This window comes from Symphalangus syndactylus, chromosome 5, assembly GCF_028878055.3.
Source record: "Symphalangus syndactylus isolate Jambi chromosome 5, NHGRI_mSymSyn1-v2.1_pri, whole genome shotgun sequence".
NCBI lineage: Eukaryota > Metazoa > Chordata > Mammalia > Primates > Hylobatidae > Symphalangus > Symphalangus syndactylus.
The window spans coordinates 99,565,924-99,593,814 of NC_072427.2; the positions used below are offsets into that span (position 1 = coordinate 99,565,924).

Consider the following 27,891-nt stretch of genomic DNA (forward strand, 5'->3'; position numbering starts at 1 on the left):
AGTTTCAAATTCTGTTCAGAAGGCAACTGGATGAAGCAGGTGCCTAATGCAGAGAGCGAACTCCTCTCTCTTTTTTCCTTTTTTTTCAGACACGGTCTCACTCTGTTGCACAGGTTGGAGTGTAGTGACATGATCTCGGCTCACTGCAACCTCTGCCTCCCAGATTCAAGTGATTCTCCTGCCTTAGCCTCCCGGAGTACCTGGGATTACAGGTGTGGACCACCACGCCCAGCTACCTTTTGTATTTTTAGTAGAGATGGGGTTGCACCATGTTGGCCAGGCTGGACTCCAACTCCTGACCTCAGGTGATCTGCCTGACTCGGCCTCCCAAAGTGCTGGGATTACAGGGCATCAGCCACTGCTCCCAGGCCACAGAACACCTCTCTCTAGTGAAAGAGCTTAGATTCTCTCCAAGAAGAAGCTGTGGATCAGATTAGGCTTTAAGATGAACAGCATTTGAAGTACTTCTCACTGACAGGCTGGATAGCAGATGTAAGAAGCAAAAGAGGTGGATTTGAAAAAAGCGAATAGAGAAGACACAGTGATGTGTCTAGTTGACTGAAACATAGCTACACAGTGATATTCACATGTAATTGCTTGAAGGATAGCATAGCTAAATATGGCTGAAGTAATGCATATATACATCATGTATTAAGCAGTTATTGTATTCCATTTTGAAGAAATGGTTTTGATCTGTTTAACAGAATGATCAAACAGTGATGCATATAATTTGTTTCTCAGTCTATTCACAGTCATAATATAGATGAGTGAGACACTGGGAATGTCCATATTTCCTCTTATGCAAAAGCTATGCTCTATCCTGAGTACTCCACACAGAGCATACAAACAGACAGCCAATACTCTGGGCAAAATAACTTGTATATCAAGACTTTTGTGATAGTTCATTCCTACTTCCACATTCTGCTATAAAAAATAAGAAATTCTAGAAAGACATGAAATTTTCAACAAGATTCATTGTCATTCATTTATTTATTCAAAATATTTATTAGGCGGCAACTATTCTAGCTGCAGGGCTGTGATCCTTTACCAATGATAGTGTGTGGAATAATATGTTTTTTATTATTCGTTACTTGAGAATGTGTCAGTTAAGCAAGAGACTTTGACAAAAATCCACTGTATCAGATAAAACACTGGAGGAGGATATTTTAAATCAGTTGTTGATGTAGTAAAATAGGGCTTCTTAAAATGTGGGAAAAAATACATTTCCCACATCATGCCATTAAAAGTTTTAAAAATAATGAATACTTTTCTTTGAACTCTCTGGAGTGCTTGCATCACATGTGTTGATATTTAAGAATATTGTGTGAATCATACATAAAATGTTGAGAAACATTGCTCCTCACTGATGTTTTATGAATTGGAGATTCCTATTCCTTATTATGTTGGCTTGGAGAAGAAAGCGAGAATAATTAAGGCCAGGTGCAGTGGCTCATGCCTGTAATTCCAGCACTTTGGGAGGCCAAGGTAGGTGGATCACTTGAGGTCAGGAGTTCGAAACTAGCCTGGCCAACATGGTGAAACTCAGTCTCTACTAAAAATACAAAAAATTAGCCAGGAATGGTGGCGTTTGCCTGTAATTCCAGCTACTTGGGAAGCTGAGGCAGGAGGATCGCTTGAACCCAGGAGGTGGAGATTGCAGTGAGCTGACATCGCACTACTGCACTCTAGCCTGGGCAACAAGAGTGAAACTCTGTCGAAAAAAAAAGAAAGCTAGAATAATTCAAAAAAGCAGTTTTGTTTTCTTTAAATTAGAAATTGGATGAACAAGGTTAATATATCCCAATGTAAGTGAAAGGCAGACCTGAGATGTGTGTTGTGCGCTTTTGCTATAGAACTGAGAGGAGCAGCAAGAAGTGTGGAAAGCAGAATGGACAATTTCTATCCCCCTGAAGGCACAGATCTGAATGAGACAACCTAGCTGTGGGGTTTTAGAAAGATAGCCCTAGCATATGTTAACGGGAAATGGGACTATTATTGTGTGAAATGACATTTTTCTTGCTTATGTATAGGTAATAATGCTGCCTGTAGGTACATTTGAAAGTAGCTTTTATACCCATGTTATTATAATGCACTGATGATTATATGCTTATCTTTTATTATTATTATTATACTTTAAGTTTTAGGGTACATGTGCACAATGTACAGGTTTGTTACATATGTATCCATGTGCCATGTTGGTTTGCTGCACTCATTAAATCATCATTTAGCATTAGGTATATCTCCTAATGCTGTCCCTCCCCCCTCCCCCCACCCCACAACAGTCCCCGGAGTGTGATGTTCCCCTTCCTGTGTCCATGAGTTCTCATTGTTCAATTCTCACCTATGAGTGAGAACATGCGGTGTTTGGTTTTTTGTCCTTGCGATAGTTTACTGATAATGATGTTTTCCAGTTTCATCCATGTCCCTACAAAGAACATGAACTCGTCATTTTTTATGGCAGCATAGTATTCCATGGTGTATATGTTCCACATTTTCTTAATCCAGTCTATCGTTGTTGGACATTTGGGTTGGTTCCAAGTCTTTGCTATTGTGAATAGTGCCGCAATAAACATACGTGTGCATGTGTCTTTATAGCAGCATGATTTGAAACAGTGTCATCTCAGAATAGCATGAAAGGCAGTGCCCACAAGCAGTTCCTCACAGTTCCATACAAATTAATGTGAATAAAGTAGAACCATCCTGAATATGATAAAACAGTCCATTAAAATAGAACTTAAATTTTTTTCATATGAAAGATACTGATTGAAAATATAAAAGAAATTTATTGGTAGCACAATATTAAGATAAAACTTACCTATAATTTTTGATGCATTTTTGGCCCTTTTCATGAATTCAGAAGCATGACAAGTCTGAACTTTGTGTTCTTCAAGTTCACCGGGATGAGCTATCAGAGTTTGTGTAGCAAATATAATTACTCACATGAAAAATTATAGAAACAGAATCAGGAAATCAAGGTGGAGGAGTGCAGTAGACTGAACTGCTCTAGGTGTTCCTCGGTGGAATCCATGGTGTCATTACCTGGCAGAGTAAGATGAGTGGCAGCCATGTCTGCACCTGTCATACTCAGCCACAGCCAAGTCCTTCCCATAGTCACAGCCACAGCCCAGGCCACCAGAAAGATGGCTGTAGTAGGACATGGTGTTCAGAAGTGGATGTTTCAGTTGTGGATCAGGGTATTATTTTTCTCAGTTTGAATGTCACCATCTGCAAATGAAATTTTATACACCTTCAATAGTGTATGAGGCAGTTTGGTTTCATATTTCAGAGAAAGCTGCATAATAAAACTTGACAAAATTTATTTCAGTAAGTACAGATATCCTTATAAAAATGTAACTATTTTATCTGAAACTCAATAATAGTGTTACATGCCCTTAATTAGAAGATGCTTCCTGTGTCTTGGTGATCTTCTCACTCTTTTTTGTTATTAAAGTCTAGACTCAGTTTCCTTAAAATGTTAACAATATGCAAGCCTTTTGATCCAAATTTTTTTCTTTACTTGTAATGATTTCTACTGGCGAGTCAAATATGCAAACAAACTGCAAGTATATTTATTTGAGTGAGGAAGTGATACAAGTGGAAAGTTATCTGAAGTAAAATATCTTGTAAATTACACAATTTCTTTCCTTCGGGTAAACAACTTTTCATCCCAAATAATATTTTATATTGATTATTAACAGTGAACTGACCACATTTACAATAAAATGCTAATATAAAGTCACATATGTATTTATTTTTTATCTTGAGAGTCTTATTTATTTGTTAGCATGACTTTGCTTCTATGTCAGATCACTGTAAACATTTATTTAGAAATTGAAGTATTGGTGTGAGATCTCCCACATCTCACCTCTCGGGTTCCCATATTTTCACATTTGTTTTGATCTTCTCTTTGGACTTCTCCAGGAAAGCGTTTTTGAGGCAGCGGAAAATAAATGTATGAAATAGGGTAGTGGATCTATATAGCAGTCACCTGGGGGAAGAAGGCGTATTTGTTTTAAACAAGTAAGGACACACATCTAAGGACTAAGTACTTAGTACACACATCTAAGTAAACACACATCTAAGTGCTAAGCTTGACCTAGAGGACTTCCTGCTCCAACTTTTAGCTTAAATATTTAAGTTGGATAATTTGGTGCTTTTTCTGGCAAACTTAAAACCAATAGATGTTGTTATTTAAAAAAAAACATATAGTGGATCTCTTATTGCCTAAACAAGATCACACAGTAATCTGCAGTAACAAGCAAGTGGACATACATAAATATATATGTACATTTTGAAAGGTGCTTATATATTAAAAAGTATTTTATTATGATGTTTTGATATAACTGACCTGAGAAGTTCATTATAGTACTATGCTGGTTACCAATATTGTTTGCTAAACTTGATGGACTCTAGTGGTAATAAAGATGAACAGTTGCTTTGTTATCACTATTCTCCCCTTCTTTGAATATAATAGTTCTTTTTTTATGCTGGGCATGATCAACTTAGGAAAAAAATCCTCTAAATTTCCCAAGCTTCTTTGAAACCCACTCTAGTCATGTGATGAAGTTCTGAACAATGCATAAAATTTGAGGTATAATAGGACGGCTTTCTGGATCCTTCCTTAAGATTCAAGTTGCATGGAGTCTACCATCTTCTTTGTATATTTCTTGGTCCTCTTCTCTAGGACACAAATGCCACCATCTTTGACTATGAAGATGAAGGTCACATCTTATGAATGATGAAGCAATGATTTAGAATGAGTCTGGGTCACTGAGGACTAGAAACCAACTAGAGATGACTTAAATCCAGACTTTGATTATGTGTGAGAGAAACACATTCTTAAAATGTATACTATTTCTACCACTTGCAATAAATTCTACTCCAAACCAATACAACAATATAGAAAAAGGAATGAGAAAATTCTGCTAGGAACCAAACTTTAGACAGTGTTTCCACTTAAAAATTAAATATATCCCTGGGAACGATGGCAGCAAATATAAGAAAAGAAAAGCCATGGACTATATTATTCTCTTTGAAAAGAACCTCATTTATTCTATGCAGATTAATTGCCCCTAGGAAGTGAATTTTAAGTGGGATTAGTCACTTGAGTTCTTATATTTGAGATATTGAAGACTTCGTCACTTTTCTTTTAAAATTCTGGTTAGAATATGTATCTATTATTTGAAACATACCTTTTAAAACCAACACACAGAGAGTCAAAGAGCATAGTGTTATTTCCTAATTAAATAACTCCCATATTTGAGGGTTTAAACCAAAATATTTCAGGCATGCTTCTGCCTCAAGTAACCTACCACCAAGAAATAATGGTGGATAGGATTAGTTTGTTTGGAGTAATGATTTTCAAATTCTTTGATCATAGAAGAACTTACTGAGGATCTTGAAAAGCCATTGTTTATGTGTTATATTTACTGATATTCATCTTTTTTAAATTAAAATTGATGATTTTAAAATATGAGTTGATCAATTTCAAAATAACAGTGATAATTTCATATTTTTAGAAACATAATTTTTTTAGAGCAAAAACTTCTTAGGAACAGTGGAATGTTTTACATGTTTTGTCAATCTCTTTAATGTCTGGCTTAATGGAAGACAGTTTCTCATATCTGATTTTGCATTTAGTCTGTTGTGATAACATGCATATATCTGGAAAACTCCACTGTTCATTCATGAATGCATGGCAGTAAAAATGAAAAATGTATTATGAAAATAACTTTGCCCTTATTGAGACCTCAAAAGGGTCTTTGGTTCCCACACGTGTCCCTAGACCACACCTTGAGAAACTTTGGTCGAGAGCAGTGATCTTCAAACTTGTGAGATGAGAAAACCATAGTGTAAATATTTTGAACCTGCATTCCCAATTTCAATTCAACCATTTATTTATAAATTTTATACATGTGTTAATTACTAATAATCATTAGCAATAACATATATACAATATGTATAATAGTAAATATTTTAGGTATGTTTTGATATTTTAGAAAATTTTATTTAAGAACTGGCAATGCATAGATTTGGAGTTCTGTTTCTAGATTCATTTTATTCTAATTACTGGAAAAGATATATTGTTTGCTGTATTCATTAAATCATGATACAAACTTTTAATCCCATTATCTAGTTGTATAACTGGTTTTTTAAATTTCCCTAATAAATATGGTTTCCTTAATGTCAATAGTTTATTTTTACAGATTAACTGAGAAGTTTGATTTTCATACAATGTGGTCAAAGCTCACTAAAACTCTTTTGTTTGGAAAAAATGTAAAACCCAATTAGAATATTCTGTTATCAGATAGAAATAGTACACAAATACCAGTTTTATAAAGTATACAACTAGATAAAATTTAGTAATACTACAACAGAAACAATCTTGAATATTCATGAAAAGATGCTCTCTCCCAATATAGCAGCATGCCTAGAATACTTTAGGAGCTGTTGCATGAATGCATTGAAATATGAAATGAACTTCATTATCAAAATCGCCTACCATAAAGAGATTTCCTATAAAGACATCCAGGTTCCCAGACATGGCACAGCACTTCCTGTATACCATTTCACGCTGGATACAGGATCTATATCAACAACATCAGGCAACTGAGAGGCTTCATAGTGATAAAGCTACCAGAAGGCAGACAACTTGGAAAACTCATGGGAGCCGCAACTTAAAATGTGTGTGTGTTTCTGTGTACTCTGGAGAAACAAGGACCGTCAGCAGCATGCAGCCACCAGACTTAGGTGTGTAGCTTGTCAAGCTACAAGTAGAAATTATTTGAAGAGAAAGCAATCCACTGTGTCCCTCCGGAAGCTCCGTTTTAAATAGTGTGAGAAATATATAGAAGGACAAAAAATAGGAAAATGAAATAAGATGTAGTGTCAACCCCTTGGGATAGTAATTATGCACCGGTTTCCATCTTACCATCATCCACATGCAAAGTCGACAATGAAAATAATAAACATGAAAACACACTATATTTGCAAACAGACTAAATTTATTTAAAGGACTTAAGAATCAAAGGGAAAATTTAATTGCATTTTAAAACATATTCTTTATCATCTTGCACAACAAAACCAAAGAAAGATAGCATCTGTAGTTCTTTGATAATAGCCTAGTTTAGGTTTCTGCTATTTTGAAGACACAGGATCAGATGAACAAGAGCAGCATGAGAATCCAAGTTTCACAAGCAGACAAATATGGTGTTCAGAATTGTTCAGTAGAAACCATATGACCAATATCTTCCATAGCAAGATGGGCAGCAGTAGCCATTTCCATAGCCTCCATAGCCACGATAACCACAGCCATAGCCACGATAACCACAGCCATAGCCACAGCCAAGCCCACCATACCCATAGCCACCATAATAGTTGCTGTAGTAAATCATGGTGTCAGAAATGGATGGTTCAGGTGTAGAAGAGGATGTTCTTGAATTTGAACATCTCCATCTTCACTGGTCTTTTATACTTCCTCAGTAGTAAGTGTGGCAAATCACAGGCAATGTTGCTCTTATTATGAATTATTTTGGGTTGACCGCTAACACCGCCAAGGCAACACTCTCATAAATCTCTTATTTCATTAGACATAGTGAAGCCTTCATAGCTAGCATTCCTCTAGTGTTGTGTCAAGATTTTCACAATCAAAGAATGTGATTTGAATGATAGATGTTTTTTTTAACCTGGTTTTAAAATCCTTTTTTCCTGAGAGCACATACTAAAATTTCATGATGAGATTCTATGAAATAACAGAAACTATGCAAATCTCATCTGATTCAAATTGGTTTTTACTTGTTAATTCCCTCATATTCATCTACCAGTTGCAGTTGAAGAAGTCTGTCTGCATGGCTTTGGGGAGCTAGACGTGCCTAAGGGGCAAGTCTTTCGAGTATGAGATCTGTAATATTGCCCAATATTTCTTCAGAGATAGAACAGTTTATCTCACTTTAAATTCAGGTAACATTTTTACAAGATACAACTTTACAAACCTATGAATACACTTTATTTTACTGTTATACCAAATTCTATCTTGATTCATTATTTCCACTAAATGGCAAAACATTTATTCCTGTCCCTTCCAGGTAAACTCAACAAAATACAATCACTTTCTGGTTGTCAGTATTAAAATACAATTGCAGTAAAGACATTACCACTCCTCATTCTCTGCCTGAGGTGCGCTTCGATGTGCAGTGGTATGCTGTTGGTTTTGAGGAGGACCATACCTGTTCTGCACTGACACCTTTGCATGGCATAACACATATTGCCATTTTCCATTGCCATAAAAAATAAAACTCTGCTCAATCCATTACCTAGCATGAAGTGTTACATCCTTGGGTCTCTACAGCCAGAACAGTCTTTGGTTGTAGTAAGGAAATCAATGAGTCTCCACTCAGATCCACTTGGGTGAGAACCAATCATTGTATCTCCACCTGCTTGTGCTATGTGCTTTGGGGAACTCGGTAGGACTTGCCCCTTCTCAGTAAAACCAGGATGTGACTTTCTCTGTTTTTAGATGTACATCCTCAATGCAGAGTTTCTCTTCCCTTCAGCTTCAAAGACATTTATAATGCCCCTGAATGAGAACTTAAGCATGCCTGAGTTCTCTTACTCAATTGATCAACTCTCTACTGAAGCTTCTATCCAGAAAAACAGGGATGGGATGAAATAAATAAAGACAGCAAAATTTATTCTAGTATTCTGGTTCCTACTATGAACCAAACACTATTCTAAGTATCTGGTATGTATCAAAAGATTTGATTCTCTAAATTTCCATGTGGGGTAGGTATCATTATTACAATCCCATTTGCAGATAGGGCAGCTGAAGCATGTAGTTAACAGTGGTCAGACAGCTATGGATAGTGGAGGTAAAATTTGAGCCTAGAAAGCTCATTACAGATATTTTACTCTTATTTACTGTATTCAACTCACTCTTATAAAGTCATCTTACTAAGAATATAAGTCTAGAGGGCTATTTGACTTAATCATTCAATTTAGCTCTGATCTTCACTGCTTTGAAAAAAGATTAGGCTATAGTAACATGTTCCTCATAGTCTCATATTTTGCCAAAGACTTCTTGTTTGATGGTGGAAATATAGTAGGTTGCATGAAAAGATATTTCTGCCAGTATTATTGTTTTAAATATGAAAATACCTATACTCACTTTTGAGCCAGAACACAAATATAACAAATGCCTTGAAATTTCAGGAAAATTTTTATAAAAATACAATTTTATAAATAAAATGAAATCTCATTGATTGTGAATTTGAAACTATGGGAAAGAACTATTGTTTTAAAACAGTCACAAAAGGAATTATTGATATGAGAAAGAAAAGTATATTTTTCTCATGCCTGGTATTTTAGAATTTCAAACTATTGGCTTTGTGTCAACAGTCTCCGGAAGCTGAGTGACACTTTCTGGCTTTGAAAAGAAAACCATCTCTCATGTGAAAATGAGAAGAATTCCTAAAGGAAAACAATGGGTTTGGAGCAGCAGGGAAGAGATGGAGAAACTCAAGGTCAAGGGAGATTACCATGACCTGTTGAACGTCAGCAAAAATAAGGTTAAATTATTGGTTGTTTAGAACAGGTCAGTTTGTTTACTAAAATGCTATTTCTTGCCATAAAGCCTGGTTGGAAAAATGGTAATTTGAATGTCTGGTGTGAGTAGAGTTTTAAAGATCAGACAGTTGATGCTCATTAAAGATGCACAAATGTTTCAGATGTGGCTAAACAATAGAAAATGTTCTAAATGCCACAAGACCATGATTGAAAACAAATTACTCATGCTGGTCCTTCAAATTAGCCAATGGCATGACTTGTGTGTGGTTCCCACCCACATTGAGGCATATAAAAGGCCCTCTGTAGGGGAAGTGTTCATACTGAAGTCACCTACACTTCCTCCTACCCAAGGACAACCTCCACAACCAACACCATGTGTGGCAGCTACTACGGAAACTACTATGGCACCCGTGGCTATGGGTGCTGTGGCTATGGAGGCCTGGGCTATGGCTGTGGAGGCCTGGGCTATGGCTGTGGAGGCCTGGGCTATGGCTATGGAGGCCTGGGCTATGGCTGTGGAGGCCTAGGCTATGGCTGTGGAGGCCTGGGCTGTGGCTATGGAGGCCTGGGCTGTGGCTATGGAGGCCTGGGCTGTGGCTATGGAGGCCTGGGCTGTGGCTATGGCTCCTGCTGTGGCTGTGGCTTCCGCAGACTGGGCTGTGGCTATGGCTGTGGCTATGGCTATGGCTCCCGCTCCCTCTGTGACTATGGCTATGGATGCAGCTCTGGCTCTCGCTACTATTATTGAGGACGCCATGGGAGACTCTCACCCTCTATCCTGTGATACTGAGATTCACTAATTCTGAAGCCCATATGTTCTGAGATTTTCCCTTGAGTGATGATATCCTGCAATGGAAGTCTAATATGGTCTGTTGTTGAGCTACCATCTAACCTACAAATATCTTGAATTTCCATCATGAAATGGGATAAGGTAAAACTCACCTGTCAGTTCGCCTTTCATCAGAATGATGGTGTCACAGCATCTGCCTTGATGACTTTTATGATGGAGTTTTTTCTCTGTTCACCTAATAAACACATTTAATCCAGAAAAGAAACCTGGTGTTTATGTCAATCATTTAATATTTAAAATTTCTTACCAATAGTTTTTGTTTCGGTTTGCATGAAAGCTAATAATTAAATTCTTTGGGAGATATTTTTCTTACAATTTCTAGAGAGGTTTCTTTACCAATTCAAAGTTCAATTGTTTTAGAAAAGTAACCTCTTAAATAAATTTCAGTTTCCTCCCTTGCTTCTATGGGAAGAATATATGTTGTGCTGAGTAATTCTCAATACTAAATTAAGTACATATCATTTATATATTGGGTTATGCACTGCCTGCTGTCTGTCACATAACAAAGAAAAAATTTAATTTTCCCAAGTCTTCTTGTGCATATCTCCTAAAATAAATGAATGCTTGTTACTATATCCTTCACTTTGAATCTTCCATTTTAAAGAAACTATTTTTTAATGAGACATAACCAAAGGAATAATTTTATAATCTAGTATGCTCTAAGCTAGTAATAGGTTATAAAGCTATTTGACCTGCATGGTGGGCCATAGTAATTAAATAAAAACACAATTTCAGGTATAAACCGAGAAGCTTCAAAGTCTCACAAGGCTGCAATTCAAGATCTTAAATGGGGCTGTGATTGTACCCAGGGCTTAGCTGGGGAAGGATCCATTTCCACGGTCATGCCTTTGTTAGCAGAATTCAGTTCCTTGCAGTTGTAGGACTAAAGGGCTCATTTTCTTGTTGGCCATTTGTTGCAGTGCCTTGCAAGCTATCTTTTGGAGGCTACTCTCAGCTCCAAAAGGATGTTCACAGTTCCTTGTCAAAGAGGTTTTGAAACATAATTGCTTGTTTTTCAAAACCAGCAAGGGAGGGCAAGAGACTCCAGCAAGATGGGTACTACAGTCTTATGTAACGTAATCACATAAGCACACATAATCATAAACATTCACCATATTCTATTGGCTAAAAGCAACAGGTCTCACCCTCACTCACGGAGAGGGGCTTACACAAGAGTACTGACATCTGGAGGCAGGAATCATGGGGCATGTTGATTCTTCTCACTGCAAATTCAATGCATACAGTAGTTTTCCCTTAACCATAATTTCAGTTTCTGCAGTTTCAGTTACCCAAGATCAGCCACTGTGAGAAAATATTAAAATATTTTTAAAGACAGATAGAGAGAGATGGGTGGAGAGAGAAAGACCGTATTTATATAACTTGTTTTTACAGTGATTGTTAGGTGTTCCTTCTATCATTAGATATTGTTGTTAATCTCTTACTGTGACTATTTTGTAAATTAAACATTATCACAGGTATGTGTGTATACAGAAAAAACATACTATATATAGGCTTTGTTACTATCATGGTTTCAAGCATTCACTGGGCATCTTGGAACTTATCCTTTGGGATAAGGGGGGACTACTATACACCCTTCATAATAGGAATTAGGAAGTTGTCCTTCATTTTAAGTGCTCTTTGACAATTTGTACAATATTGGGATTGCTTTGTCTTTAAATATTTGGTAGAAGTCTCCTGAGAAGTCATCTGGGTTTGGGCTTTTGTTGTTGTTAATTTTTATTTTTCTTCTTTATTTAAAAACTCTGTCCGTTAAAGTCTTTTTTAAAAAAACTTTGGCCGGGCGCTGTGGCTCACGCCTGTAATCCCAGCATTTTGGGAGGCCTAGGTGTGCAGATCATGAGGTCAGGAGATTGAGATAATCCTGGCCAAGATGGTGAAACCCTGTCTCTACAAAAAATATGAAAATTAGCTGGGTGTGGTGGTGCGTGCCGGTAATCCCAGCTACTCAGGAGGCTGAGGCAGGAGAATCGCTTGAACATGGAAGTCGGAGCTTGCAGTGAGCCGAGATTGCATCACTGCACTCCAGCCTGGGGAGAGAGCGAGACTCAGTCTAAAAAAAAAAACCAAAACAAACAAAAAACAAAAACAAACAAAAACACTTTTATTTTAGGTTCAGGGTACACATGCAGGTTTGCTACTTAGGTAAATTTGTGTCACAGTGTCATAGGGGTTTGTTGTACAGATTATTTCATCACCCAGGTAATAAGCTAGTACCCATTAGTTGTTTTTCCTGCTTCTCTCTCTCCTTCCACCTTCCACCCTCTGCTAGTCCCCATTGTGTGCCCTCTATGTGTCCATGTGTTCTCATCGTTTAGCTCCCACTTATAAGTGAGAACATGCGGTGTTTGGTGTTCTGTTCCTGGGTTAGTTTGCTGAGGATAATGGCCTCCACCTCTATTCATGTCCCTGCAAAGGGCATGATCTTCGTTTTTATGGCTGCATAGTATTCCATGGTATATGTGTACCACATTTTCTTTATCTAGTCTGTCATTGATGGACATTCATGTTGATTCCAAGTCTTTGCTATTGTGCATAGTGTTGTAATGAACATATCCATGCATGTGTCTTTATAATAGAATGATTTATATTCATTTTGGTATATACCCAGTAATGGGATTGCTGGGTCAAACAGTAGTTCTGTATTTAGGTCTTCTAGGAATCACCAAAGTCTTCCACAATGATTGAACTAATTTACATTCCCACCAAGTGTATAAAAGCATTCCTTTTTCTCCACAACCTCGCCAGTATCTTTTATTTCTTGACTTCTTAATATTAATAATAGCCATTCTGACTGGTGTGAGATGGTAACTCATTGCGGTTTTGATTTGCATTTCTCTAATGAACAGTAATGTTGAACTTTGTTTCATATGATTGTTGGCCGCATATATGTCTTTTTTGAGGAGGGTCTGTTAATTCTTTTCATTAACTTTAAGGGAATGAATCTGTTTATGATTTCTAAGTTGAAAGGTGTCCATTTTGGTCATCTGCACTTCTCCAGGACATTATCAATTTACGTACATAGAGCTCTGAAACCCAGTCTCATATAGTGTTTCAAATGTTTTCTGTTTCAATGTTTATTTCCCTCTTACTATTAATTTTGCATATGGTTTCTCGATTTTTTTCCTTGATCAAGTTAGTAGTTTACAAGTTTTGTTAATCTTTCAAATAATAGCATTTCATGTCATTACATGAATTTTTTTTCTTTTTGTACCTCATTAATATCTCCTCTATTTATTATTTTAATCTGTGTATTTTTCATTTACTTAATTGTCCCTTGGGAAATATTTGAGCTAAAACATAATTCATATTATATAATTAATGAAATATAATTAATATTTCATAATATTAATTTATTTTCTTCTATTTTTACTGATAACTCATCTGTGCTATGAATTGTTCCTAACAACTTTAAAAATATTTCTCATAGGCCCTGTTACAGATTATTTAAGCTATCATTAATTATTGAAAACTTGTAATTATATTTGTTTGTCTTCTTTCAACCAAGAACATTTTTTTAAATATAAGGCTTGCTACCTTCCAGGTTAAAGGATTTTTCTGTTCTTTGTTCTTGTTAGTAGTTATTAATATTGTTGTGTGATATCAGAGAGTACCTTTCCCATTATTTCTGTTTTAAAAAACGAATCTTTTCTGCCAGACATTATGTATGACCTTTGTGTGGATGTTCTATGAGAACTGGAGAAAAAAGCTATATTATTTATTATCAGGGCATAAAGGTCATTATTATCAGGGCATAAAGGTCAATCTGTATAAATGAGAGCTACCTTTTGAATATATTGTTTAGATCTTATCTCTGCTTGTTTATTTTTTCCACTTGATCTGTCTTGTTCCAAGAGTGCTGCTTATTAGTGTGTTTCTACTTATGTCTCTCAGTGGCATGTATCTGGTATCTGTGTCTACATAAAGGGGGTCTTAGCGTTATCTGGTGCATAAATATACATATATATATATAATAGATATCTTGTGATTTGCATGTCTGCTTGGTAAGTTTTCTTCTTTATCACTTTTAATGCCTTTTCCCTCATTTCTATTTATCTGATAGTGGTGGAGTTGTTATGTTTTTTATTGGGACGTTTTTCCCAGACACTTTTGTGCATGGCTTTAATTTTGCATTTTGAAATCATTTTGTTTCAGGTGTTTATATAAAACATATAGTTAGGCTTAGTTCAACAGCCAAATTTAAAATGTTTATTTTAATTAATTAAATTCACATGTATTGCTATGACTGGTATGTTTGGTCCTATTCTTTATGCTTTAATGAATACCCACAAAAATAAAAAAAAAATTTGAATGGTATTTTGATGGTTGGTAGTTATATTAGTGGCTATCTGGTTACCTTTGTATATATACTAATTTTAATGTTCTCTGTTCCCTCTTTTTTAAATTTAACATTTCATTATCTGACACAATAGCTTATATTAATATTATTTAATTTCCTCTCTTGTCTATGAAACAACAATTAGCTTGTTCTCTTTTCCTCTTCCATTCTTCTTCTATTATCCCTTTGTCATTTAGTTGGATTATAACTACTTTTCCATCACAAAATATATTGTTTATGTATTATTAATCCTCCCATCTAATCCCTATATTTGGTAGCACACCAAATTCATATCATCACACACATACATACACACATATATTCACACCAAAACACATATGTTTGTATCCCCACACACAGACACACTTGTACACACATATATATTCAATACTTTGCTTAACACTTCCCATTCATCCCTTGATTGGATGATGCTCACCCTCTAGGGTGTTACTCTCTATGGGCTTGTGGATGCAAAAATGTCTACTCTTTGTATGTAGGAAACTGTTGTTCTAATCCATTGACACATGGAGGGCAGCTTTGTTAAATATAAAGATCTTGGATAATGCTTTCTTTTATTAGGTTCTTTAAATGCTTTTCTTTTTGTCTTTCTTTGAATGTCACTTTTGAAAATTCCGATTAATAGCCTAATTCTTTTCCTATTGTAAATTATGTAATTGTTTTCCTGAGAGCTTTGAGTGTTTGTTTATCATTGAAATCTAATATTTTAATAGTATTTATATTATAATTGGTAATCTTAGATTAATATTCACTGTCCCTATTTAGGACATGTCAATAAGAAATTCAAGTGAAAGAAGAAACAAAACAAAACAAAATTAACACCCAAAATATCATGGCTAAACTGTGAAAAGTAAAGACAAAGGAAAAGATCTTGAAAGCAGCAAGAAAGGCCAGGTGCAGTGGCTAACACCTGTAATCCCAGCACTTTGGGAAGTGGAGGTGGGAGAATCACTTGAGGCCTTGAGTTTGAGACCAGCCTCTGTAAGATAGTGAGACCCTGTCTCTAGTAAAATTACAAAAAATTAGCCAGGTGTGGTGGTGCTAGTCTGTAGCCTCAGCTACTCGGGAGGTTGGGGCAGGAGAATTTCTTGAACCTGGAGGCAGAGGTTGCAGTGAGAAGAGATCAAGCCACTGAATTCCAGCCTGGGGGACAGAATGAGAACCTGTCTCAAAAAACAAACAAACGAACAAACAAACAACCCAAAGCCACAAGAGTTTTGAGTTTTACTTTTAAGTCCTTAATCCATCTTGAGTTAATTTTGTATAAGGTGCAAGGAAGGGGTCCTGTTTCAATTTTCCGCATATGGCTAGCTAGTTCTCCCAGCACTGTTTTTTAAATAGGGAATCATTTTCCCACTGCTTATTTTTGTCAGGTTTGCTGAAAATCCGTTGGTTTTAGGTGTGTGGTCTTATTTCTGAGTTCTGCAGTCTGTCCCATTGAACTTTGTGTCTGTTCTTGTACAAATACTATGCTGTTTTGATTACTATAGTTTTGTAGTATAGTTTGAAGTTGGGTAGCATGATGCCTCCAGCTTTGTTCTTTTTGTTTAGGATTATCTTGGTTATTTGGGCTCTTTTATTGTTTCATATACATTTTAAAATAGTTTTTTCTAATTGTGTGAAGAATGTCAACAGTAGTTTCATGGAAATAGCATTGAATCTATAAATTACTTTGGGCAGTATGGCCATTTTCACATTATTGATTCTTCCTATCCATGAGCATCGAATGTTTTTCCATTACTTTGTGTCCTCTCTGATTTCTTTGAGCAGTGGTTTGTAGTTCTCCTTGAAGAAGTCCTTCCCTTCCCTTGTTAGCTGCATTCCTAGGTATTTTATTCTCTTTGTAGCAATTGTGAATGGGAGTTCATTCATGATATGACTGTCTGCTTGTCTGTTGTTGATGTATAGAAATGCTAATGAATTTTGCACGTTGATTTTGTATCCTGAGACTTTGCCAAAGTTGCTTATCAGCTTAAGAAGCTTTTGGGCTAAAACGATGAGGTTTTCTAAACATAACATCGTTCTTCAGTATGCCAATTGGATTTTTCAGCTCCAGAATTTATCCTTGACACTTTTTAATTATTTTAATCTCTGTTAAGTTTATCTGATAGAATTCCGAATTAATTCTTTGTGCTATCTTCAATTTTTTTGAGTTTCCTCAACCCATCTATTTTGAATTCTCTCTCTGAAAGGTCACATATCTCTGTTTCTCCAGGCTTGGTTGCCAGTGGCTTATTTAGTTTATTTGGTGGTGTCATGTTTTCCTGGATGGTGTTGTTGCTAGTAGGTATTCTTCAGTGTCTGGGCATTAGAGAGTTAAGTATTTATTGTAGTCCTCACTGCCTCGGCTTATTTGTAGCTGTCCTTCTTGGGAAGGCTTTCCAGATATTTGGAAGGACCTGGGTGCTGTGATCTAAGCTGTTTCCACTTTGGGGGGCACTTCAAGCCCAGTAATGCTGTGGTGCTTGCAGACTCATAGAAGTACTGCCTTGATGGTCTTAGACAAGATCTGGGAGAGTTCTCTGGACTACCAGGCAGAAACTCTTGTTTTCTTCTATTTTTTTTCTCCCAAATATACAGAGTTTTTGTTTCTATTCTGAGTCACTAAAAGCTGGGGGTGGAGTGACACAGGCACCACTATGGCCAACACCACTATGACTGCACTGGGTCAAACCTGAAGCTAGCACCGTGCTAAGAGTCTCACCCAAGGCCTGCTGTAACCACTCCCTGGCTACTGCCTATGTTTGTTCAGGCCCTGGTGCTCTTCAATCAGCAGGTGGCAAAGCCAGCCAGGCCTGTGTCCTTCCCTTCAGGGCAGTGAAGTTCCCCAAGCCTCAGGTGGGTCTAGAAATGCCATCCGAGAGGCAAGGACTAGAGTCAACAACTTTAGAAGTTTTCCTGGTATTCTATTGTATTGTGGCTGAGCTGGCACTCAAACCACAACACACAGTCCTTCCCACTCTTCCCTTCCCTTTCCAAAGATGAGGATCCTCATCCTGTAGCCACTGCCACCCCTGGCCATGAGGAGTATTGACAGAGTACTTCCTATATTCCCCTCAGGCCCAAATTTCCTTAAGTCAGCTGTGGCGAATGCTGCCTTGCCTAGGACTCACCCTTTAGGGCAATGGATTCCTCTCTGGCCTGGGGCAGGCCCAGCAATGCCATCCAAGAGTCAAGTCTTAGATTCAGGGACCCCCAAGAGCCTGCTTGGTGCTCTATCCCCTTGTGGCAGTGTTGGTACCTAAGGTGCGAGACAAAGTCCCCTTTATTTTTTCTTCTGCTTTTCTGAAGCTGAAGGAGTTTTGCCCTGTAGCCACCACAGCTAGGAATGTACTGAGTCTCACCTGAAGCCAGCAAATCTCAGAGGCTCACCAAGGCCCTCAATGTAGTACCTGAGTACCACTGCTAGTTATCCAGGACTCAAGGGCTCTTTAGTTAACAGGTGATAAATGCTGGGTCCTTTCCTTCAAGGCAGTAGTTTCCCTTCTGACCCAGGGTGTGTCTAGAAATGTTGTCTGCAAGCTAGGCCCTGGAAAGGGGGCCTCACAACTCTGCTGCCCTATTCTGCTGTGGTTGAGCTGGCATCCAAGATACAAGACGAAGTCCTCCCCTCAAAGAGAAGGAAGAGGACTCTTTTGGAGCTGTGAGCTGTGTAGCCCCTAAGGTTATGGAAGAGATGAAGCCAGCATTCCCTTCGCTGCCCAAGCGGTGTCTCAGTATGTTGCATTCTCCCCTCCCCCCCAGTCCACTGGCTCTTTGCCTCGTTCAGCCCTAGGACTTTCCTAGAAGTTGCATTCCTTATGGCCTTGATTGCCTTTCAAGTTTACTTAGAGAGAGAGAACACTTTGGCCCTTGATGGAGAGGTTTGCAGGCACTCAAGTTTGGACCACTGGGATCAGCGATTCCTGTCTGGTCAGGGCTGGTGTAAATGCTCCCTTGTGCCCGTGAGTGTCAGCTGAGTTTGCCCTGGCTTTCCTTTCTGCTCTAACAGAACAGCACTGAGTTTAATGCCTCACAATTGCTATGTTCTCTGTCCTCCAGCACCCAGAGATGCTCTCTGCACCAGGCTGCCCTTGTTGGGGATGTGGGGAGGGTTGGCATCAGCAATCCAGGACTGTCTCTTCTATCTGTTCAGTACCTCCTTCAGCAGTATGAAGCTAAAACCAAGTACTATGAGTGTTTACCTTATTTTTGGTTCTTATGAAGGTGTTTTTTTTTGTGTGTGTAGATAGTTGTTAACTTGCTGTCCTTGTTGGGGAAGGGGAGGCAATTGGTGGAGCTTTCTCTTTTGCCATCTTGCTCTGCCTCTGACTCTCATTTATTTCTTTAACCATGATTTCCTTTTGTACTTTGAACATATGTAAATGGCTAAAATATTTGTCTGGTATGTCTGCCATCTGGATGTTCTCAGAGACAGTTTCTGTTGCTTGATTTTTCACTAGCATATGGGTCACGTCTTCCTGTTTCTTGCATCTTCTCTCTCTCTCTCTCAACTGGACATTTTAGATTTTATATTGTAGAAACTCTAGATATTCTCTCCCCCCTACTCCAGAGCTTGTGGTTTCCTTATTTGCTTACAGACTAGGCTGGGCTATGTTATTGAGTTCAGCATGAAACTTTTGATGTTATTCCTTAAAAGGCACAGCTACAGCATGTGTACTGTATTTCTGAGGTTTTGTCTGAACCCTTTTAGATTTTCTCTTTCCTTCCTCTCTCCGATAAGCAGTTGGACTTTGTTGGTATTACACTCAGCTGTTAGGCACAATAATTTTTAGGGGATTATGTCATTGTTTTTGACAATGCTCTTGGATATAAACTGCTTCACAATCTGATTCAATTAAATTTAGACTCATAACACAATTTGAGCATAAAATACATAATTATTGTTTATAGTAGCTCTGCTGTATCTTAGATCTCTTGAACTTATTCATCTTATAACTGAAGGTTCATACTCTTTCAATAACATTTCTCATTTCCCCCAACTTCCAGTCTTGGCAACTACCATACCACTCTGTGTCTTACCAGTTTACTAACAGAGTAGATATTAAGGGTTCTCACCACAGGGGTGGAAAAGGTAATATGTAAGGTTACAGATATATTAATTAGGTTGTTTGTGGTAATTATTTTAATATATATGTGTATGTGTGTGTATAAAATCACATTGCATATATTAAATACATACATTTTTATTTGTCAATGACACCTCAGTAAAGCTGGAAAAAATGAATAAATTTGAATTCTTTGTCAAAGCTTTTGAGGCCAGTCTGAAGTCTGCTCTGAACCCAGAAGGGCTTCTCCTGGCTATCTTTTCTGGTTCTCTCTGATACACTTTCTGGCCTATGGTTTAGTTGGTTGCTTTCAGGGTATATTAGTCCATTCTCACACTGCTGATAAAGACATACCCGAGACTGGGTAAGTTATAAAGAAAAAGAGGTTTAATGAACTCACAGTTTCACATGGCTGGGGAGACCTCACAATCATGACAGGAGGCAAAAGGCATGTCTTACATGGCAGCAGGCAAGAGAGAATGAAAGCTAAGTGAAAAGGAAAACCTCTTATAAAATCATCAGATCTTGTGAGACTTATTCACTACCACGAGAACAGTATGGGGGAAACCACCCGCATGATTCAATTATCTCCCACTGGGTCCCTCCCAAAACACATGGAAATTATGAAAGCTACAATTCAAGGTAATACTTGGGTGGGAACACAGCCAAACCATATCACATGGTGAAACCAGTTTTCTCTTAATTACTTATCACCAAAATCGCCATTGTTTCAAAGTATAAACTTAAGTTAAATCTTCTACACACTCTTCTAAATCAACTAGTTCACTTGAGAAAAGATTCAGATCTCTATGTTCTTATGGCTTGCCTTTTGCCTGTGCAAAATATTGAAGCAACTACTCCAGAACTGTGAATAGGAACAACTACTTGCTTATTCTCTCATAGAGACATAGCATCATTACTAGCACTCTCTGGGTTTGGGCAGTAGCTTCTAGTTTTTTAAGCTTGCAATATCTGTCATGAAAAATCTCTCTTATGAATGATCAGGGTGGTGGAGAGAGTGATAGGAGCTTAAGATAACTGGCCTGTCATGCCTTTGGTACATCCCTGGCACTAAAAGTGGGTAAAAGGTAGAGGAATAGAGACACATACCTCTTGGTCAGATTCACTTGGACTTTAGCCACTGCCACACAGAACTGGACAGCCTGAGATATGCTAATCACCCGCACACAGAGGAGAGATACTGTAGCCTTTCAGATGGGGATAGAAGAAGCACTATAAATTGGTCTCACTACCCAGAGTGGTGGGTCTGTCATGGTGAGCTGGAGGAGAAAGTATTAAAAGAGCTGATTGTGAACAAGTGAATGAAGTCTCTCACTAACCCTATATTTAGTAGATTTTCTTGAATAAATGTGTCTTTATTTGCTGTGTGGCCTTAGGATAATTACCAAAGACTTTAATTTTTCTAAAGTATATAGGAAGTCTGATGAGGGCCTGATATTTGATGAGCAGTTTTCTGAGTATGATGGGTTATTGAGTCCAAAGTCAGGTTTTACAGAGTTCTTACTCTGGCTTTTTTGACCATGCTAAAATAGGACATTCTGGGAATCTGACTCCTAAGATTCCTGCCCACTATGGCAGGACAAAAGCCAAGGCTGTGACAAAGATGCTTTCTTCAGTCTCCCTTCAGTTTCACTGCCTGTCAATACTTGGAGATGTCAGAGTGATACGGCTCTATATGTTGTCCGTCTTTAATTGATGAAGAATTTAAAAAAATTCTTTATTATTGTTTCATCTGGATGTTTTAAAAAATCGTGTATTTGGAAGCTAGTTAAGAGTTTAGCTAACTTCATACTATAATAGCCATTAACAAAGTGATTTTGTATGAATATTTTATTAGTTGTAGAAACTCCAAATTCTGACATTAGTCACTAACAGATTAGAAGATATTTTTGCTTTATATTTTTAGCAATGTCGACTGATAAATAATAAGTAGAGTGAATAAAGAACAGCTTTGCTTAACTTGAGCACGGCTGGCAAACAGAAGTCTATATTTTTCAGCTTGTATTTTGGGTCAGACTTGTGTTTTCAAGAAGAAAGTATTACCTGAGGTAGCAGATATTGACCTTGATAAAAGGTTCACAGAAACATACTTAAGTTTGATGGACTCACTGTGGCCACATGGGAATGACACTTGGAAGTGCTGTGTATGCAGCCACCAGGCATAGGATGAGTTCAAGAGTATATTTTTTCAGAGTTTAAAGAAACAGCCATAATATAGGATTTAGAGAAAAAGTTACAGCTATCTAGAGCCAAAAATGCAACTAAGTATCAAGAAATGTAATGTATGTGCAACAGAATAAAGTGATGAGAAAGGAGGTACTATTTTTGCCAATGATTTTAGTCAAACATTGGATACACTGAAGATGAGGCTTTGACAGATCAAAGTAAATTATAGTACCACTTGGCTCTGCCCATGAAAACACATTTTATCAAAGTACTATTGGTCAGACCTAACACATCCACATCATCAACTGCAAGTTTCCAATGGGTCAGCAACCTTACATATGTGCTCATGAACACACACAATCACAAATAATATAGGTAGTCTAGATAAATAAATATAGGTAGGAAAATGCTGTAGGTTTGCAAAATAGATTACCTTTGATGAAAAATAAATTCAGACTTTTTCCCAAATGAAAATGCTTAAGATTATTTGTACTTAATCATATACTAGTAACACAACATCAAAGGTTCTTTTTTTGTTTGATTAAATTGTTGGAACTTCCAGCTAGTTGATCAAATAAATTCTGACATGGCAATGTGGGCTAAATTTTAGTTGTCACTCTTTGAACAGAAAAAAACATCGTTATTATAAATAACACGGGAAGAAAACATAGCTTATAAGAGAATGGCCTAAACAGATCAGCAATCTCTAATTTCTCAGAAGCAGGCAGAAAACCAAGATCTTTCATAACACTGTGGGCAGTAGCAGGCATAGCCATAGCCACTATGACCACAGCCATAGCTGCAGCCCAGGCCTCCTTTGGCATAGCCCTGGCCACTATGGTAGTTGTTATCAAAGCTCATGGTTTCAAGAAAGGTAGGCTCAGTTGTATAGCAGGATCAGATTCTAGAGTTTTAAGTTTATAGAGTTTTAAGTTTAAAGTTTTAAGCTTATAATAAGGGCCTTAAATACCACATGAGTGGTATGTGGGACAAATCACAGGCACTGTTAGATTCACATTCCACAGTAATTAGCATTGAAGCCATCTAAAATATTCCTTGTAACCAATACATCCAAGACAACATTGCTGTTTCTCAGGAATGTTGGATATAATGAAATAATGTACCTTTAATAAGAGATCCTTCTCCTATTTTGATGACTTGTTTATTTCAGATGACAAATTTAAACTACATTACCAGCAACCAAGAGTAACCCACATGGCTTCCACTTTTTGTTGTTGTTGTTGTTGTTGTTGTTGTGAGACAGAGACTAGCTCTGTTGCCTGGCTGGAGTGCAGTGGCACAATCTCACTGCAACCAGTGATTCTCCTGTATTCTCTGCCTCAGCCTTCTGAGTAGCTGGTGCGTGCCACCACGCCCAGCTAATTTTTGTATTTTTAGTAGAGATGGGGTTTCACCATGTTGGCCAGGATGGTCTTGATCTCCTGACCTCATGATCCACCCACCTCGGCCTCCCAAAGCCTGGGATTATGGACGTGATGGCTTCCATTTTTTAAAAATCCTACTTTCACCCAATAATATCCTTCAGCCTATCTACATATATATGCAGACTTGGGAATAAGAGTGTAGCTCCAAAGTGATAAGGAAGGATGATAAGTGTGTAAGAGAAGTCATGGTGGCAGCATTCACTTGTAAAATGTTGAGTGATAAGGTGTTTCATCACTTTTTGTGGAGCAGTATCATTCACTTTGGTTTATACTTCACATGTAGCTATCATTTTATATATGATTCTAAACCGTGGCAAAGACTTTGATTTTTGACTTCATTGATTCTGGGTGTATAGTAAGAAAAGGACTTCTATTAAAAATCTGAATTTTAAAACAATTCCAGAATTACTCAAGATTTATTGGCATCATGACTCCCTGAGATGGCACATGACAAGAGTTACATCTCTTCCCAAATGTATAACCTCAATCTACATATGAGGAAACCTCATACAGATTCAATTAGGGAATATTCCACAAAATATCTGGCTCTCTAAAATTGTAAGGTCATAAAAGCCAAGACAAGACGAATGAACCATGAGCAATTGGAGGTGACTAAGAAGTACAAAAACCAAATGCAATGTGAATTGGATCCAAGAACAGAAAAAAAGAACATTAAAAGAAAAATGTGAATAGTGCTACAATGAACCATGGTCCTAGAACTTAAAATAAAATAAGTAAATAAAAACAAAAATGGTAAAATAAAGTCTGCAGTTTAGTTGAGAATACTGTACACAGTTAATTTCTTTGGTTTGATAAGTGGATTATGGTTATGAAAGATATTAATATTAGGGGATGTTGAATGATGGATATATGGAAATTTTCTGTACTATTTTGACAACTGTCTCTATGCCTGAGATTATTTTAAGATAAGTTAAAAGAATATAAAACTAGTTTTCCATTTCATTGACTTGGTCATTTATTAATTCTTTTATAAATCAAGAGAATAACTTACATTTTCTTGTTCTTCCATAGAGGTTGAACATAAAGAAAAATCAGACTCACTGGTATAAGCAGAAAAATACAACAATTTTTTTCTCAGATCTGGTTTTCTAGAATTTTTAATTAGTTGAATTATTAACAACATCATGGCTTTAGTGTAGAAGAGACACTAAATCGCTGAAAAAAATATTATTTGGATAAAGAGAGAAGAAATACTAAAAAGGCAAAGTTATTCTTTGTGGAATGTTGTGCAAAAGAGTAAAATTAATTGGGGTCTAGAGCAAATAAGAGTGTAACTAACAAAAGTCTGCTTTCTTGATGTAAAGGATGGCTATAGAAGGTTAAAATGAAAGTCTAGTTTGAGGCAGGATTGTATGAGTGAGCGTGTGAGGTCTCCTTTCATCAGAGCCCTCAATCAGATAAGGGAAGCCCAAATTGCAAGGCCAAACAAAACAAGCCTCCTTAATACCTCTGAAGCATTATCTTACAATTGAGAAAAAACAAACTAATTATATTAGTCAAAAAATTAGCCAACAGTATGCTACCTCTGCTGGATCATTCCCATCCTGAGGCATATAAAAGGCCTTCTACAGGAAGTATCCATACTGAAGTCACCTACACTCCTTCCTACCCAAGGACAGCCTCCACAACCATCACCATGTGTGGCAGCTACTACAGAAACTACTATGGCGACCATGGCTGTGGGTGCTGTGGCTACGAAGGCCTGGGCTATGGCTATGGCTCCTGCTCTGGCTATGATTATGGCTGTGGCTCCCGCTCCTTTTGTGGCTGTGGTTATGGATGCGGCTCTGGCTATGGCTCCGGCTCTGGCTACTACTATTGAGGACACCATGAGAGACTCTCATCCTCTGTCCTGTGACATCGGGATTCACCATTTCCGAACCCTGTATGCTCTGAGCTCAGGGCTGGATGAAGATTATCTTATATTAAAAGTTTCTTATGTGATTTATCTGAAGACTTATCCCCCACCCCCAGTACCCTTTGGATCTAATATTTTCAACTTCCTTTTCTGCATTTAATGCATGAAAATTAAAATAATGTAAAATTCATCCTATGAACTCCTGTGGTCTCTCATCAAGATGATGCTGTTATAGATCTTGCTTTTTGATTTTCATGCAGGAACTTATTTTCTGTTTTCCTAATACACTTTTTCAATCTGGAATTACCATCGTGATTTTCTTTTCATTAGTATCCAGTATTTATCTTTTTAGCTTTTTTCCCTATTTATGTTATCGTAACAACATCTCAATGTATCCCATGTTATCACTGCTTCAATAGAATAGAAAACCGAGCATGAACAGAGCAGAAAACTGTGCATCATTTATGGGTTGATTATTTGCATATGAAAATCATTTACTGTCAAACTTGTTCTATGTAGTTCATATCACAACTCTACATAAATAATTTATATTTATAATCTAAATAACCATAATTAAGTAGCATTTATTAGCCATTTAGCATAGAGCAATCACTGTGCCAAGTTTTTAACGTACATCATCTCAAATGAGCCTCAGAATAAATGTATGATGCGTTAAAATTTTCCCCATTTTCCTGTAATCCCACCACTTTGGGAAGCTGAGACAGGTGGATCATTTGAGGTCAGGAGTTCAAGACCAGCCTGGCCAATATGGTGAAACCCCGTCTCTATTAAAAATACAAAAAACAGCCGGGGGCCGTGGTGGTGCACACCTGTAATCCCAGCTACTTGGGAGGGTGAGGCAGGAGAATTGCTTAAACCTGGGAGGCAGAGGTTGCAGTGAGCAGAGATTGTGCCACTACACTCCAGCCTGGGAGACATCTTTTTCTTTTCAAGAAAAAGAAAAAAAAAATTGGCCAGTCATGGTGGCTTACGCCTGTAATCCCAGCACTTTGGGAGGCTGAGGCGGGTGGATCACAAGGTCAGGAGATCGAGACCATCCTGGCTAACACGGTGAAACCCCATCTGTACTAAAAATATAAAAAAATTAGCCGGGCTTGGTGGTGGGCGCCTGTAGTCCCAGCTACAGGAGAATGGCGTGAACCTGGGAGGTGGAGGTTGCAGTGAGCTGAGATCGCGCCACTGCACTCCAGCCTGGGCGACAGGGCGAGACTCCATCTCAAAAAAAAAAAGAAAAAGAAAAAAAAAAAAAGTATCCCCATTTTAGAGCTGAATAGAAGTAAAGAGAATGGACTAACTTTCTCATTGGCAGGTGTGGCAAAAGTGATATTTCATACCCACCTGTTTGTTGTCTCTTTGTGGATTCATCTAAAGTATTTATTTTCCTTGACTCTAGATAATTGCAGGGATTGTTTAACCACTAAATGCAAAGTTATCTCCTGGGATAAGCTTAGTTATTACTGTCATTTAATGTTACTCACTGAAATTAAAATTATCTGAAGAAGAACTTTGTTTTTTTTACCTCTTTACCCAACGAAAATCTTTCATTCCACTTTTCTCTGCTTTTTAAATTTATGCTTACCACTCTATTTATGAAATTTCAGCTCACACATTAGATGTTTATAATCTTTTATGCACATCCCTTACTTTTTGCCACAATCTTTTTATGCCTTTTCTCCAAAATCTAGGAAAATTTCTCAATCCCTTTTCTCCATCTCATCTCTTATTAACTTTTGTACCTTCAGCATCTTTTTCTTTAAATTAACTTTATCATGACAAATACATATTGCCTCTTTTTAGATTTTAATAATTGCTTATATAGTTGCTGTAGCTCTATGCATTTCAGGGCTGTCAAATGTTATACATTTTAGAATTTGAAAAAAATGTGTTGAAGAGGTTTTCTTCCTTTTGCAACAGTACTATTTTTGAAAAGTAGGCTCATTGTGAGTGCTTAGATTGATCCTTTGATTTTCATAGCTATTTATTTCATATGGTTTTACCCTTAAAAAGAATGATCTACTACTTAGGATAAACATTTGTTCCATCAGAACTTTTGTGTAGATATGCTAAATCTTTTGCATACAAACAATTGTAAAGAAAAAGTGTTAATACTTCTAATTTTATTTTGCCTGTTTAGCAATACCCATCACTTTCAAGGGTGATCATATAGTGTGAGCAAGTGAAGGTAGTCATTTCCAATACCATGTAACAGATATTTCTGTACATGTTTGTTGTGACTGATCCTGGTTACACGTTGGTGATGTTCTACTTCAAATTCCTTCAATCTTCTCCCTAGGTGTTTATCTTTCTTATATAAAATTCTAATCTATTGGCATTTTTTCTCATCCAATCTTGTCAATATGTCAAGAAGAAATACTCTCAAGATTATTATTTTTATTTAATGGATTAATACCCATTTTATACTATATGTAGACTTATGGTAAATACTATAATTTACTTTTAAATATTACAATAGTTTTTAGATGTATTATACTAAGAGTCTTTAAACCACTTTACTGAAGCATTAT

The 27,891-nt window shown here is 37.2% G+C and overlaps 4 protein-coding genes and 1 long non-coding RNA gene across 7 annotated transcripts in view; 2 read left to right on the forward strand and 3 right to left on the reverse strand.

The window, feature by feature from the left end:
- LOC134736835 (uncharacterized) overlaps nt 1-27,891 on the forward strand; it is a 279,550-nt gene that overhangs the window by 38,886 nt on the left and 212,773 nt on the right. The window lies entirely within an intron of this gene.
- KRTAP20-4 (keratin associated protein 20-4) lies at nt 2,978-3,189 on the reverse strand. Its single transcript, XM_063640000.1, has one exon. It carries the CDS (start codon nt 3,156-3,158, stop codon nt 3,036-3,038), a length of 123 nt encoding a protein of 40 aa, XP_063496070.1. The 5' UTR covers nt 3,159-3,189; the 3' UTR covers nt 2,978-3,035.
- KRTAP20-1 (keratin associated protein 20-1) lies at nt 7,153-7,424 on the reverse strand. The gene has a single exon (XM_055279444.1). It carries the CDS (start codon nt 7,392-7,394, stop codon nt 7,224-7,226), a length of 171 nt encoding a protein of 56 aa, XP_055135419.1. The 5' UTR covers nt 7,395-7,424; the 3' UTR covers nt 7,153-7,223.
- LOC129482899 (keratin-associated protein 6-1) lies at nt 9,909-10,567 on the forward strand. The gene is made up of 2 exons (XM_055279437.2): nt 9,909-9,998; nt 10,146-10,567. Exons 1-2 carry the CDS (start codon nt 9,935-9,937, stop codon nt 10,307-10,309), a joined length of 228 nt encoding a protein of 75 aa, XP_055135412.2. The 5' UTR covers nt 9,909-9,934; the 3' UTR covers nt 10,310-10,567.
- Nucleotides 22,603-22,916, reverse strand: KRTAP22-1 (keratin associated protein 22-1). The gene has a single exon (XM_055279445.1). The coding sequence runs from the start codon at nt 22,880-22,882 to the stop codon at nt 22,736-22,738; it is 147 nt and encodes a 48-aa protein (XP_055135420.1). The 5' UTR covers nt 22,883-22,916; the 3' UTR covers nt 22,603-22,735.